At 40.3% G+C, this 14,293-nt stretch overlaps 1 protein-coding gene across 3 annotated transcripts in view; it reads right to left on the bottom strand.

The window, feature by feature from the left end:
• cep72 (centrosomal protein 72) overlaps nucleotides 1-14,293 on the bottom strand; it is a 180,167-nt gene that overhangs the window by 18,261 nt on the left and 147,613 nt on the right. For all 3 annotated transcript variants that reach the window (XM_072283441.1, XM_072283443.1, XM_072283442.1), the window contains 2 exons: nucleotides 7,568-7,762; nucleotides 419-717 (listed from right to left, as the gene is read on the bottom strand). In XM_072283441.1, the coding sequence (XP_072139542.1) occupies nucleotides 419-717; nucleotides 7,568-7,762 (494 nt within the window). The remainder of the gene's footprint in view (nucleotides 1-418; nucleotides 718-7,567; nucleotides 7,763-14,293) is intronic.

Below are 14,293 nucleotides of genomic sequence, written 5' to 3'. Positions count from 1 at the left end.
AGAATAACGAATCATACTTTCCCAAAGAAATTAAATGAGGGAGAACAGTGGCTGTCTTTGGAGGGAAACAGCTAATGCAAGTGTAATCTTACTCAAAGCAAAATGACAATAAATGTCGCACTAATAATCCAGACTAGTCTGAATAAATTGAGTGCTAATGACCCTCCAAATCCACCCATCAATGAATATAAAATAAAAATTGAAAATGCTAGAGAAATTGTAACAACCTCAGAGAGAAAAAAAAAAGAGCTACCATTGCTGTGACAATGGCTAGGGTTACTGGATTACTTCTTCCAACGTTTTCATTTTATTTCAGTTTTCAATATCTATACTGCTTTGTTTTTTTTTTGTTTTAGCCTAATTATGATCTTAGGTATGGTGAAGTTGCTATGGGCAAGGTTTATCTACAGCAACTCACCTCACCGCATCTATTGCTGACGTCACTGCCCCTATGGTCAGGACCACAAGATCTCTGAGGTGCAAGTGGCCTCCTGAGATGTGGCTCCTCTACCTGGCAGGAAGCTGCAGTAGTCGGGACGGTGTTGAGATGTCCGCCAGGTAGTTTCAGCACGGCTGTGGGGTGACCATACACCATTCCGGCAGATTGGTTCTCAGCCTTCTGTGCTTCTTCATTCATCTCAGTGGCTGGCATGACACCATTGGAAGTGCAAGTTGCTGATGATCCAGGGTGTTGACCCTCTACATTGCGTGAGTAGCCTGTGGAGAATATGCATAAAAGTTCAAAGTAAAATTTATTATTGGAGTATATACATGTCACCACATACAACCCTGAGATTCTTTTTCCTGCGGGCATACTCAGCAAACCTATAGAACAGGAGCAATGAACAACCAACTGTGCAAATGCAAATATAAATAAATAGCAATAACGATATAAAGAGTCCTTAAAGTCAGACCTTTGGTTGTGGGAATGCCAGAAACAGAATGAGTGTAAGATCAACTTGCCATGCTGTAATATCTAAGGATCTTTAGGATAAATTGCTCCTGAAGTTCATTCACTATTGTATAACTTATCAGTGGTGAAAACAACTATTTTCATTTACTAAGGCCACACAAACTGTAATTAAATACAGAACTAATTAATTCCTGTGCTAATGATTGAGGAATAAGTGCTGAACAAGGCTTTACAAAAAATTCTCCTTTCATTTGAACGGTACCTTGGAGGACAGATGGCGCCTTAGTTTAATATCTTCTTGTGAAAAGTGGTGCACAGTCCATAGCTTGGGGAGCAGAATCCAAATTATTTTTAATGTCTTTTTATAGGCCTTTCCAGCCCTTTGAGCCATCCACCCAGCAACCTTCTGATTTAATCCTAAAAACGTCACGAGACAATTTACAATGACGAATTAACCTACCAACCAGTATGTCTTTGGACTGTGGGAGGAATCCAGAACACCGAGTAGAAACCCACATGGTCACAGGGAGAATGTACAAACTCCTTACAGGCATCGGTGGGAATTGAACCCAAGTTGTCTGTACTATAAAGTGTTGTGTTAACCACGACACTACTGAGCATGTTCCCCACAGCCATCATGTAGAAATTGTAAGAAATGATCAGTCCTCAAGTAAATTTGTTGTGAAGTTGAGGAGTAAAATATGCCTTTATAAAAGCACATTAAAAGCGTGCTACAAACAAACACAAGCAATCACAGCAGGTCAATCTTATGTATTCTTTTACTCTTTGTGTATATGCATTACACTCTGCAACTGGAAGTTCCAACCAAGACTCAAGACAAGTTCTGTTACATATTATCAGAGTAAAAAAAACACAACTGTGTCAGCTGTGTAACCAGCTCCCCCAAAGTTTCATCTACTAAAGATGCAAATGAAGAACATAGTATTAATCTCATGCTTGAAGAAATCACAAGCAGGTTTTTAAAGTCCTGGAAACAATATTGTTAAAGAACAAAATGTATTAAAGAACAATTAAACAACCCCTCTAGTCGTAAGGGAAGGTGAACCAGTGGCAGTGGTATGAGTTCTTGTTTAAGAGTTTTCCGAAAAAAAACTCTAACTCCCAAGGGTAAGTAGCCAGATAATTTGAATTGACTTAATTTCTTACATCCTTCACATACATGAGTAAAAATCTTTACGTTACATCTGCATCTAAATGTGCAATGTGCAATCATAGTCATTTATAATAATATTTAATAAATAGAACAGTCAATGTAATATATAGAATACACTCAAGTTAGTGTGAGTTCATCAGTCTGATGGCCTGGTGGAGGAAGCTGTCCCGGAGCCTGTTGGTCCTGGCTTTTATGCTGCAGTACAGCTTCCCAGATGGTAGCAGCTGGAATAGATTGTGGTTGGGATGGTTTGGGTCCCCAATGATCCTACGGGCCCTTTTTATACACCTGTCCTTGTAAATGTCCTGAATCATGGGAAGTTCACAACTACAGATGCGCTGGGCTGTCCGCACCACTCTCTGCAGAGCCCTGCAATTAAAGAAGGCACAGTTCCCATACCAGGCAATGATGCAGCCAGTCAGGATGCTCTCAATTGTGCCCCTGTAAGAATTTCTGAGGATTTGGGGTCCATACCAAACTTCCTCAACCATCTGAGGTGAAAGAGGCACTATTGTGCCTTTTTCACCACACAGCTGGTGTGCACAGACCACGTGAGTGAGGTCCTCGGTGATGTTGATGCCGAGGAACTTGAAGCTGTTTACCCTCTCAACCCCAGATCCATTGATGTCAATAGGGGTTAGCCCGTCTCCATTCCTCCTGTAATCCACAACCAGCTCCTTTGTTTTTGTGACATTGAGGAAGAGATTGTTTTCTTGACATCACTGTGCCAGGGATAACACAGTGGTAGTAGAAGTTTCTGATGCTTATTTTATTTAGGTGTGACAGAAGGATGCACAATCCGAATGATGATTAAATCAGAATGCTCTCTCAGAAAGACTTACTTTGATATTTCTCCAGAGATGCAATTCATAATACACAATAAAACGTGAAAGCACAAGTTGAGCATTGCAAGGCAGCAGGTGGCACTCTTATCAAGAAATCCTCTACATCAATAACCATCTCAAAACAAATTACAAATAGGAATGAAATAAGAATCATTCATCCAACAAATAAGATAAAATTGCAAGAAATAGGTATGGGTTGACTTTAGGGTGTTTCTGCCAGAGCTGATAGACTGAAACATTCACTTCCATACTGCAAACATCTGCACTAAAAATTGAATCTCCAGCCGCTGACAAGTGACATTCTTCATAAAGATATTGTTTTGTACTGCAACTAAAACCATCCACAGCATCAGATTTCAGCACTTCCTACATTATTTCACCTAAAATCCGCAACCAAAACCGAAATCAGAAGTTTTGAGAAAAGGGGATTTCATTCAGGTCCACTGTCCGAGTAGAAAGGGCAGCAGCGGGTGGCTACAGGAAAAAAGAGCTTTGACCAGTGACCAGTGACCAGCTTTGATTAGCAAGAGCAAATTAAAAGAAGGCAGGGGCAAGCAGAGTGGCCATCATCTGAGTGGACAGTCAGAGTGGTGATCTTGAGGATTTAGTTCTTTGCGGCTTCTGTGAAGAGGCTTCAGTCAGAGAAAGCCAAGGAAAGAAAAGCTCTCAAGGTTATGTTTTTTTTTTCCCTTCTTTTCTTTATATCTGCTCAGCTAGGACAGGCAGGATAGTAGAATGCTTCATTTGTGGGATGTGGATTTGCGAGAAGTGCATCCAGCTGCAGCTTCTAACAATCCGCATTAAGGAGTTGGAGCTGGAACTGGATGAACTCCGGGTCATTTGAGAGGCTGAGGGGTTCATAGTTAAAACATATAGAGCGGTAGTTACACCTCACCCAAGGTGCAGGACTCCGGAGACTGGGTGACAGTCAGGAAGGGGAAAGGAGTTAAGGAGCCAGTGCAGTGTACCTCTGTGGCCATCCCCCTGAACAACAGGTATGTTACCTTGGATACCGTTGGGGGGAGGGGGGTCGATCTAACAGAGGAAAGTCTCTTGCATTGAATCTGGCTCTGCGACTCAGAAGGGAAGGGGGGAAGAAGAGGCACACTGTGGTGATCGGGGATTTGTTAGTTAGGGAAACAGACAGAAGGTTCTGCAGACGAGAACAAGATTCCTGGATGGAATGTTGCCTCCCAGGTGTCAGGGTGGTGGGATATATCAGATTGAGTGCATCCTCAACATTCTTAAATGGGACGGTGAACAGCCAGAAGTCGTGGTCCATGCAGGTGCCAATGACATGGATAAGACAAGTGACAAGATTATGCATAGGAAGTTTAGGGAGTTAGGTGCTAAGTTAAAGGGCAGGACCTCCAGGGTTGTGACCTCAAGACTGCTCCCCATGCCACACGCGAGTGAGGCTAGAACTAGGAAGACTACACAGTTTAATACATGGCTAAGGAGTTGCTATAGGAGGGAGAGCATAGGATTTTTTGGATCATTGAGTTCTCTTCCAGGGAAGGTGGGACCTGTACAGACAGGGCAGTTTGCACCTGAACTGTAGGGGACTAATATTCCATCAGGAAGGTTTGTTAATTTCTGCATGGTGGGGTTTAAACCAGAGTTGCAGGGGGATGGGAACCAGAGTGCCAGAACAGTTAGTGGAGAGGTTGTAGAGGGAGATGTTAGTAAGACTTCAGACAATGTTAGGAATCAAAAGGTTGAGCATGGTGCGACTAGTGACCTGAGCTGCCCATATTTCAATGCAAGAAGTATCGTAGGAAAGGTATATGGTAGTGCTGAAGATGAGGGAGCTGGTTTACAAACAGACACAATGTAGTGAGGAGAGCATATTGATAGGGTAAAATTGCAGTTAACAGGATGAGTTGCAATATAAAAGGTGGAAAAAGTCGAAAAGGGTGAACACAGGACTGAAGGTGTTATATTTGAATTCGTGCAGTATAAGGAATAAGGTAGATAAACTTGAGCACAGTTGCAGATTGGCATGTTTCATGTTGTAGGCATCACTGAATCATAGCTGAAAGGTTATAGCTGGGAGCTTACTGTCTAAGGATACACATTATATTGAAAGGACAGGCAGGAAGGCAGAAGGGGTGGTGTTGCTCTATTGGTAAAAAATTAAATCAAGTCATGAGACAGATCACATAGGGTCAGAAGCCATTGAATCATTGTGGATAAAGCTAAGCAACTGCAAGGGTAAAAAGACCCTGATGTGAGTTGTATACAGACCCTCAAACATAGTAAGGATCTGGTCTACAAATTACAATGGGAGATAGAAGATGCATGCCAAAAGAGCAATGTTACAATAGTCATGGGGGACTTCAATATGTGGGTAGATTGGGAAAATATGGTTGGTGTTGGATTACAGGAGGGGGAATTTCTAGCGTGCCTACGAGATGGCTTTTTAGAGCAAATCATGGCTGAGCCCACTAAGGCAGTAGTCCCCAACCACCGGGCTGCACGGAAACGATATGATTTGGCAATACGAAATGATACGAGTCAGCTGCACCTTTCCTCATTCCCTGTCACACACTGTTGAACTCGAACACCATCCCCACCCCCCGATGGCCAGTCCGCAAGAATATCGTCAATATTAAACTGGTCCGTGGTGCAAAAAAGGTTGGGGGCCCCTGCACTAAGGGATCAGCTATTCTGGATTGGATATTGTGCAATGAACCAGAATTGATTAGAGAGCATAAGCTAATAGAACTCTTAGGGGTAAGTGATCATAATATGATTGAATTCATCCTGAAACCTGAGAAGGAGAAGCTAAAGTCAGATATATCAGTTTGCAGTGGAGTAAAGAGAATTACAAAAGAATGAGTGAGGAATTGGTCAGTATTGATTGGAAAAGAAAAATGGCTGGAATTTCTGGAAGCAATTTGGAAGGTACAGGATATATACATCCCAATGAAGAATTAGTATTCTAAAGGCAAGATGACACAACAAGGGAAGTCAAAGCCAACATAAAAGCCAAAGAAAGGGCATATAATAGAGCAAGAATTAATGAGGAATTAGAGGATTGGGAAGCTTTTAAAAACCAACCAAAGGCAACTAAAAAAGTCATTAGGAAGGTAAAGATGGAACACAAAAGGCAGCTAACCAGTAATATTAAAGAGGATACTAAAAGTTTCTTCAGATACATACAGTGTAAAAGAGAGGCAAGAGTGAATATCGGACTGCTGGAGAACTATGCTGGAGAGGTAGTAATGGGGGCAAGGAAATGGTGGATGAACTGAATAAGTATTTTACATCGATCTTCACTGTGGAAGACACTAGCAGTATGGTGTAAATTCCAGGTATCAGGGGTTATTAAGTGTGTGAACTAACCATTACAAGACAGAATGTTCTTGGGAAACCGAAAGGTCTGTAGGTAGATAAGTCACCTGGACCAGATGGTATACATCCCAGCATTTTGAAAGAGGTGGCTAAAGAGATTGTGGAGGCATTAGTAATGATCTTTCAAGAATCACAAGATTCTGGAATGGTTCCAGAAGACTGGGAAATTGCAAACGGGGGAGAGGCAGGAGAAAGGAAACTATAGGCCAGTCAGTATGACCACAGTGGTCGGGAAAATGTTGTAATTGATTATTAAGGATGAGGTCTCAGGGTACTTGGAGGCACATGACAAAATAGGCTGTAGTCAGCATGGTTTCCTCAAGGGAAAATCTTGCCTGACAAATCTATTGGAATTCTTTGAAGAAATAACAAGCAGGATAGTCAAAGGAGAATCAGTTGACGTGTACTTGGATTTTTCAGAAGGACTTTTACAAGGTGCCACACATAAGACTGCTTAACAAGCTATGAGGGTATGGTATTATAGTGAAGATTCTGGCATGCATAAAGCAGTGGCTGATTGGCAGGAGGCAAAGACTAGGAATAAAAGGAGCCTCTTCTGGTTGGCTGCCAGTGACCAGTGGTGTTCCACGGGGTCTGTGTTGGGACTGATTGCTTTTACATTTTATGTTGCAGAATGGCTTGTCATATGAAGAGCGTTTTTGAAGGCTCAGGGCCTGTATTTACTAGAATTCAGAAGAATAAGGCGAGATCTTATTGAAACTTACCGAATGCTAGATAGAGCGATGTGGAGAGGACGTCTCATATGGTGGGTGAGTCTAAGACCAGAGGACACAGCCTCAGAATAGAGGGGAGAAATTTCTTTAGCCAGAGAGTGATGAATCTGTGGAATTTTTTGCCAGGGGCAGCTGTAGAAGACAAGTCTTTACGTATATTTAAGATGCAGGTTGATAGATTCTTGGTTGGTCAGGGCATGAAGGGATACGGGGCGAAGGCAGGAGATGGGGGCTGAAGGGAAAATTGGATCAGCCATGATGAAATGGGGGGGAGCAGACTCGATGGAGCAAATGGCCTAATTCTGTTCCTGTATCTTATGCTCTTAAATTCACTACCTGAAATTTATAAAGCTTTTTTTTTGTAGATTTTTCCATCAATGATCCACATATCCTGTCGTAAAATGAGATGCTGCTCTTTGTGGCAGGCACTCGTCAATGACAACAAACCAAAGCAAATGTGCTGAGGGGCAACAGATGAATTGGCCAAAGGTGTGGCTCTTCCTGCCTTTGTAATTTGGTACAGAAATTTAAAGAAGTACAGTACCTGGGTGTGGGGTGAAGTGTGGGCGGAATGTGACCCTGTGATAGGCCTCAGCCTCATCCTGAAATTTCAAGTTGAGGTCCAATGTAGAAAACTTTCGTGGTTTTTCATCTGCAAATTTTACTCGACTGGCTCTTGCGGTGGCATCTGTGCTGGTATAAGTTCGTGGACAGGAAGCATTGGGTAATGACTGATAGTCTAGGCAGAAAGGAAAAGTACAGCCCTCAGTTAAAACAAACAGATTAAATTATTAAACATAAAAGGAACAGGACTGGCCATTCAGTCACGTACAATATAGCCTGCAATTTAATGAGGTTATAGCTGGCACTTTAACTTTGCCTGCATATGCTAAGCAACCTTGTCAAACAAAAGCTGTCAGCCTCAAGAATGAAAATTTCTAGTAAGGTTTCAGGTTCCACTAGTCTCTGTGTACAAAAAGACCTTCCTAATTTCATTTCGGAAAGCCAGCCTTAATTGTTCAGACATCAAAATTGCTTTGACAAGATATTACCAACAGCAAAATACATTCAGAAACAGGATCTGTAAATGAGGCTTCTGTGTATTAAAATTTTATGGACAACTACAGAACACAAAGCACTAAATATGATTACAAAAAAAACCAAGAGTTTGTGCAGATACTGGAAAACCAGTGTAACACACACAAAACACTGGCGGAAGCATCTATGGAAATGAATAAACAGTCAACATTTCGGGCCATGACCCTTCTTCGGAACTTAGATGCAAAAATATTTATTTCCCTGTCGCTGCTGATTATGATACCACAAGAGGGCGTCTAAGGAACATTTCAATCATAGCATTGAACCGTCTGTGTTGCAAACTGTTAAGAATGTTAGCTGAGTACCTGACTGATTCCAGGGTAGCAGAAGATATTGTGATTTTTCTGCCAAACTGACACTGATCATAAGATGATATGCAGACAGATCTGTATTCCGGGTAAAGGCAAAGTATTGTCATAACAGATATTCAAGAACTCAACCAATTTAGTCATGACATACAGAAGGTATAATATCAGAATGCTTTCCTGAATCTGAAAAGCAATTTCCTTTCAATATTCTCTTTCAGAAATAGTGGCACAAGAAACTAACATTGCTTATATCAAGAGACTTTAAGACAGATTTTCTTAGATGGGAGAAGGTTAAATGAAATGTGTTGTAAGTTAAGAAGGGTTTTGAGAGAGTGAATTAGCAGAAGTCAGGTGACCAAGGTATCAGAATGGTGATGAGAAGAGTTTCTTGTGTAGTGAGGTGATTGCTCACCTGTGTAGCACAACCTGAAAATGTGGTGAAAACAAATTCTGTGGCAATTTTAATAAGGTAACAGAGTATTCATGCAAAAGCAAACCATCCAGAATACTGGTGAAGTACAGGTAAGTGGCTGTGCTGAATGTGCTGCATGAATTAATAGAATGGATCCTGCTGAAAGGATATTGGACAAGATTTTTTTCAAATCACTGGCGAACATTCACTGAAATTTCATCTCTGAATCAGTGTAGTTGGTTGTTTTGGGGAGCAGGGTCTCTGGGATTGTTGACTCTGAAAAAGTAGAATTTACAGATTTTCTTACAACCAATTCTTTCCAACTACTATTGACTAGATTTCATCTTGAACATGAAGGGAGAGAGTGATGGTGCTAGAAAGTCCTAATAGGATCTTGATGAAGAAAAGAGCAGATTCAAAGGGCTACGTAGTGTAGTCCTTATATTTTCCTTGTGTACAGTAGCCAGATCCAAATTTTATTTTTTAAAAATTCCTCCTTCCTTCTGAAATCCTTTAAGAATTTGACAAAGTCAGTAAGAATTCATTGAATGGTGTGCACTGTGGTTGCACCTGCATAGAGAAAGAGCTTGCGCATGGCGATTCAAAAGATCTGACCCATTATTTTAGAATAGCTCAATAACAAAACTGACAAGGAAAGACTAAAAAAGAAATTTAAGAGAGCCTATTCTATGATTGCACCTGAAGCGTTTCTCCCTTCCCCACCACTGAAATTACTGAATGGTTGCAGTAGTATAAAAGAATTCATCCTGATGTGAAATCAGGTGTTGATCCAGAAAATAGGAGGATTAAACAAGTTTGCTGTCACCGGTGTGCAGATCAGAATTCAGATTTATTTTAAAGATGGAGAACTCATAAAACACTGGCATTTGAATTATGTTTCGCTGTTTGCACCTGACATGTGATTTATCTATTACCTGGAATGTTTTGTCTGCTACTGAGGTCAGCAAGTGTTTTGGCTTTAAGTTTGCACCTGTTAACTTGAGAACAAGTGCCCCAAAATTATGACCTGTTTCTAAAGTAACTGGGAAGACCGGTTAAGGGAGATAGATGAGATAGCAGGTCTACTGCAACAGAATCTATTGTCCGAGTTTGGCCAAAACTGCAGGAAAGGTTTCACATGATCAAATGATGCTGCCAGAACTACTCCCCATCCCAGTGACTGCAATGTACACAGTCCGCAATCTAATAAGGACCCTGTTTGAAAGCTTTTGAAGATCTGAAGCTGCCATACTGATATTGTTTGACGTTGACAGTATTAAGTGCCCCACTGTCAACAGCCTGATTGTTGGCTCCCAGTACATTCCTCCCCACCTGATGGGAGCAGATTCAATCTCACCCTGGGACAGCAACTCATTCCTCCACCATGACTGGAACTGTCCCTCTCCTGAGTTTTCTCATGAGGCTTTCACTGGGAGGAGCAAACAGCTGTTGGGAGAATAGAGTGCCAAAGGTGAAAACAAAACAGGTGGGAAGGAGAGCTTGAAGAATTAAGCAGTGTCCTCTGGAAGTGTAACTTCTAGAACTTTTTCTAATGGAACTCTGTCCTTGACTTCCACTCCAGAACACTCAACCTGTTCCAGTCTCACCAGCACTTCAGACCAAGAATCAAAAAAGGTCATATGTCAGCTGAAAAACCATTAGAACAGAGAGTATTCCTGATGAATTTCCAAAACTCTTTGGTGAGCAAATTCAGACACAAAGACACAAGAGGTGGATATGTCAGGGGACCTTAAGGGAATCGTTATCATGACCACTTACTGTTGTAACCTCCCTGCCACAATGAAAGTCATTGCATTGGTCCACCTAGAGTCCAAAGAGTTGCTCCCAGAATCATACTGTGATTTCTATCAATTAAGATATATGCTGGAGATGAAGTCCTGATGAAGGGTCTGGGCCTGTAACGTTGACTTTACTCTTTTCCATAGATGCTGCCTGGCTTGCAGAGTTCCTCCAGCATTTTGTATGTGTCACCATCTGCAGATTTTCTCTTGTTTGCGATTGGATAGATTCATCAATGCCTTTTCTGTAAAATCCTCCAAATCCATTGGCAACATTAGCAAATGAATGTCAATGGCCAATCCCAGGCAGACAACACCTCATTAAGACTTTATTTCCACTCAGACAGCTTGGATCCCAAAGCAGGAGCTCTCCTATGGGCTCTGTCACAGCAAAAGATTAACAGGAGAACTGGGGAAATGCTTCAAGGATGTTCTGAAAGACTGCTTGAAAAGATACGTAATACTGTCAATGACGTGAAAAGTCTTTTCCCTGTGACTAATCAAAATGAAGAACCAAGTATCTAATTTCTTATTTCTCAAAGGGGTGCATCATCTCTCATAGTATCCACATATCTAGCCTATCAAACACCAGCTGGCTCCATTTCTAGTAGAGTTTATAGTCTTCGCTGGTCTCAACTGCCACCTAAGTCCATAAACCGAGAAAGCAAGCAATTATTCTTGATGCTGAGCAATTGCCATTAAGGAACACCTACAGCAGGGCCACACTGGCGAAGTTGATGCAAAGAAAAAGGGTATTGAGATATCTTGATGGAATGAGAAGATGGATGGCTGGGGCAACACACAAAGAGACTTGTCAACCTACTTGTTTTCTCATTTGCTATTTGGATTCTCTACATTTATGTGGTTCAGATAGATACATACCTGAAAAAAAATCATGCATAGGGCCAAAAATGAGATTAATTGGACAACTGCTTCAAACAGCCAATACCTACAAAAATTATCCTATAAATCTTCTGATATGTGGTTCTTGATTAGCTCGACATTGCAGAACTAGTCTGTGGAAAAAGTTATCATTGGATGACAACGTTCAAGAAGGGGTAGAAAACAATGGGAGCGTAGTAGCAGATTTCAGGATCTAGACTCACAGGGTGAAGCTACTCAGTCCTATTGAGTCAATTCTGTCACTAAATCATAGCTGTTTTGTAGTTAACTCCACCCATTCACTTACGTTCTGTAACACCGTATCTTTACTTAACAATAATTATCTCAGTTTTGACGGTTTCTATTTATCCCTACTGGGAACATTTCAGATTTGTGTTCTTTATTTGAAAAAACACTTTGTGATATCAACTCTGTACAGACTAGCTCTAATCTGAGGGTATGCCTTCTTGATATGAATACTCCCAGCAGATAATTTTGTATTTTTACAAGGTAGTACTGTAACTACATTGGCAAGGAGCAGCAACCCATATAAAGATTTCACAGAGGTGGAAACATGCAATAATTGTAATGTTATGTTGTTTGTGTAAAGCTCTTGGAGACTAGATATGACACCAAAATTAGATTTTGGTTCAGTTTCGCAGCTACCTGAAATAGGAATGGGATTGGTGGATAAGCAAGAGAGGTTGTGGTAAGGACTGAAAACAATGGATTTAGTCCTTCCAATTTTTAGTTCAGAAAATGGTTCCTCATTTAGTATTGGATGGTGGAGATTCATTGAAAGTATCATAGTTGATGACTTAAAAATGTGTAATGCCAGCAAGCATGTGATTTTGGATAATACTATCACAGGGCAGCAAATACATGAGGAATAGGACAGTGATCTTTGGAATATACTAAAAGTAACTCTGCAGGTGCTGGAAAAAATGCCATTAAGGGTGATTCACTGGAAACAACTGGATAGGTAAGAATGGAACAGGTCAAGTGAAGTTCTTGTGGAGGAGGACCTGTGATAAATGATTGACAACAGGTAAAAGAACAAAAAAGAGAAATAGATCACAATTACATAGGTTGTCATTATAAACATTAATCAAAACCATTCCAGTGTGAGATAGGAGGTGGAACCTGATTAGTGGGATTTGAACAAGGAGTTTCAGGGAAGATAGTATTATACTGGAAACTATGACACATTTAAAGTCCTTGCTGGAAATGAGGATAGAAAAGGGCCTGAGGGTTTTTTTTTGTTTTTTGAAGACTGACGTAATGACAGTAGACTTGAAGGAGTGGGAAGAAGTACTTGTGAAGACAAAGCTGTTAGCAGTGCAGCTGTGAGTGTTTCATGCCACACATTCTTAGCTTGTATGGTTAAAGATTATATTCCACTGATGCATTCACCTACCAGGCTCTTGACCAAATGTACCTCTTCCTGAAATTTTGAATTTAAAATTATACTTGCTGATTTATTTTTCAAACTCTGGAATAAAAGTGGAAAATACTTGAAACACCTAGAAGCTTAAGCAGCACATCTTGATAGAGAAACATTGTCTACATATCAACTCCTTTGTTAGAACTCTTTCTTTTTCCATAGATGATGTCTGGTCTGTTGAATTTGCATCTTCTGTTCCTACATTGAACAAAAGACTTGCCCTATTAACTAATAAGAAACTCCAAGGAAATGGCATAATTAATGCAGAAATTTATGTCTCTTGAAGTAATTAGCTGACTCGCCCTTTAATACAGATACTTCTTAATAAAGTACTGGAATGATCTTATTCACAACCAAAAATCAAACAGTATTATATTTTCTCTAGTCCTGAATAGTTTGTGATTAAAAAAAATCTTGGGATGATTAAGAGTCCTGACTGATGCTGTAACTCCCAAGATCTTGAGCCAAGATCTAGTATTGCATTTTCAGTTTCTTACATATTGAAATACTTAAAAAAGTCTAAGGGCATCAAAGAAAAGACATCATAAATTGTTAACTTTATAAAACCATTTGACTACAAAGAATAAGTAGCCCAGTGTATAAAATAAGACTACTGAAAATCAAGCAAAGCATTTATTTTGTAAAATGCTTTTTTTAAAAAAAAAGTTGCATGCTGGTTTCTAGAATGCAATGGAAACAGCAACTCATACATGAACCCGCTGGTATGTATTCTGTCAAAAACTGGGTTGGGTAATCCTAGTTCTAGTCCAAGAGGTGTGGGTTTCCTGTACCTGGTCACGGAACACTTGCACACTTTAGAAAGAGTCAAAGATATGGACAATGAAAAACAGTGACAAATAATTAATAATAAAGTCACAGATATACATAGCACAGAAACAGGTCCTTTAGCCTTCCAGTCCATGCCAATCATAAAGTACACATTTATACTTATTCCATTTACAGCACTTGGTCTGTAGCGGAATTTTAATACTGTCACAGGGCAGGAGGTACAGGAGCTTGAAGACCCATACTTCTGGGTTTTACAACGGCTTATTCCTACTGCGATCATGTTTTTAAACATGACCTAAAAACTGTAACACTACCCAATTTTGTACTCATGTTGTTGTTTATTTTGCATATATGCATAACTAATGTTAAGATTATAACCTTACATTTGTTCTTATCTTGTAACATGGTTATATGCTGCTGCTGTAAAAAGCCCATTTTCATGGCATTTATATACTGAATACATTGTGTATGAATGCCTCTGCCAATAATAAATTTGAAATTGAATGCACTGACATCATGCGCTTATCTGGATTCTTAA

The sequence above is a fragment of the Mobula birostris genome, chromosome 19 (assembly GCF_030028105.1).
Source record: "Mobula birostris isolate sMobBir1 chromosome 19, sMobBir1.hap1, whole genome shotgun sequence".
Lineage (NCBI taxonomy): Eukaryota > Metazoa > Chordata > Chondrichthyes > Myliobatiformes > Myliobatidae > Mobula > Mobula birostris.
This window is presented reverse-complemented; position numbering and strand designations above follow the sequence as displayed.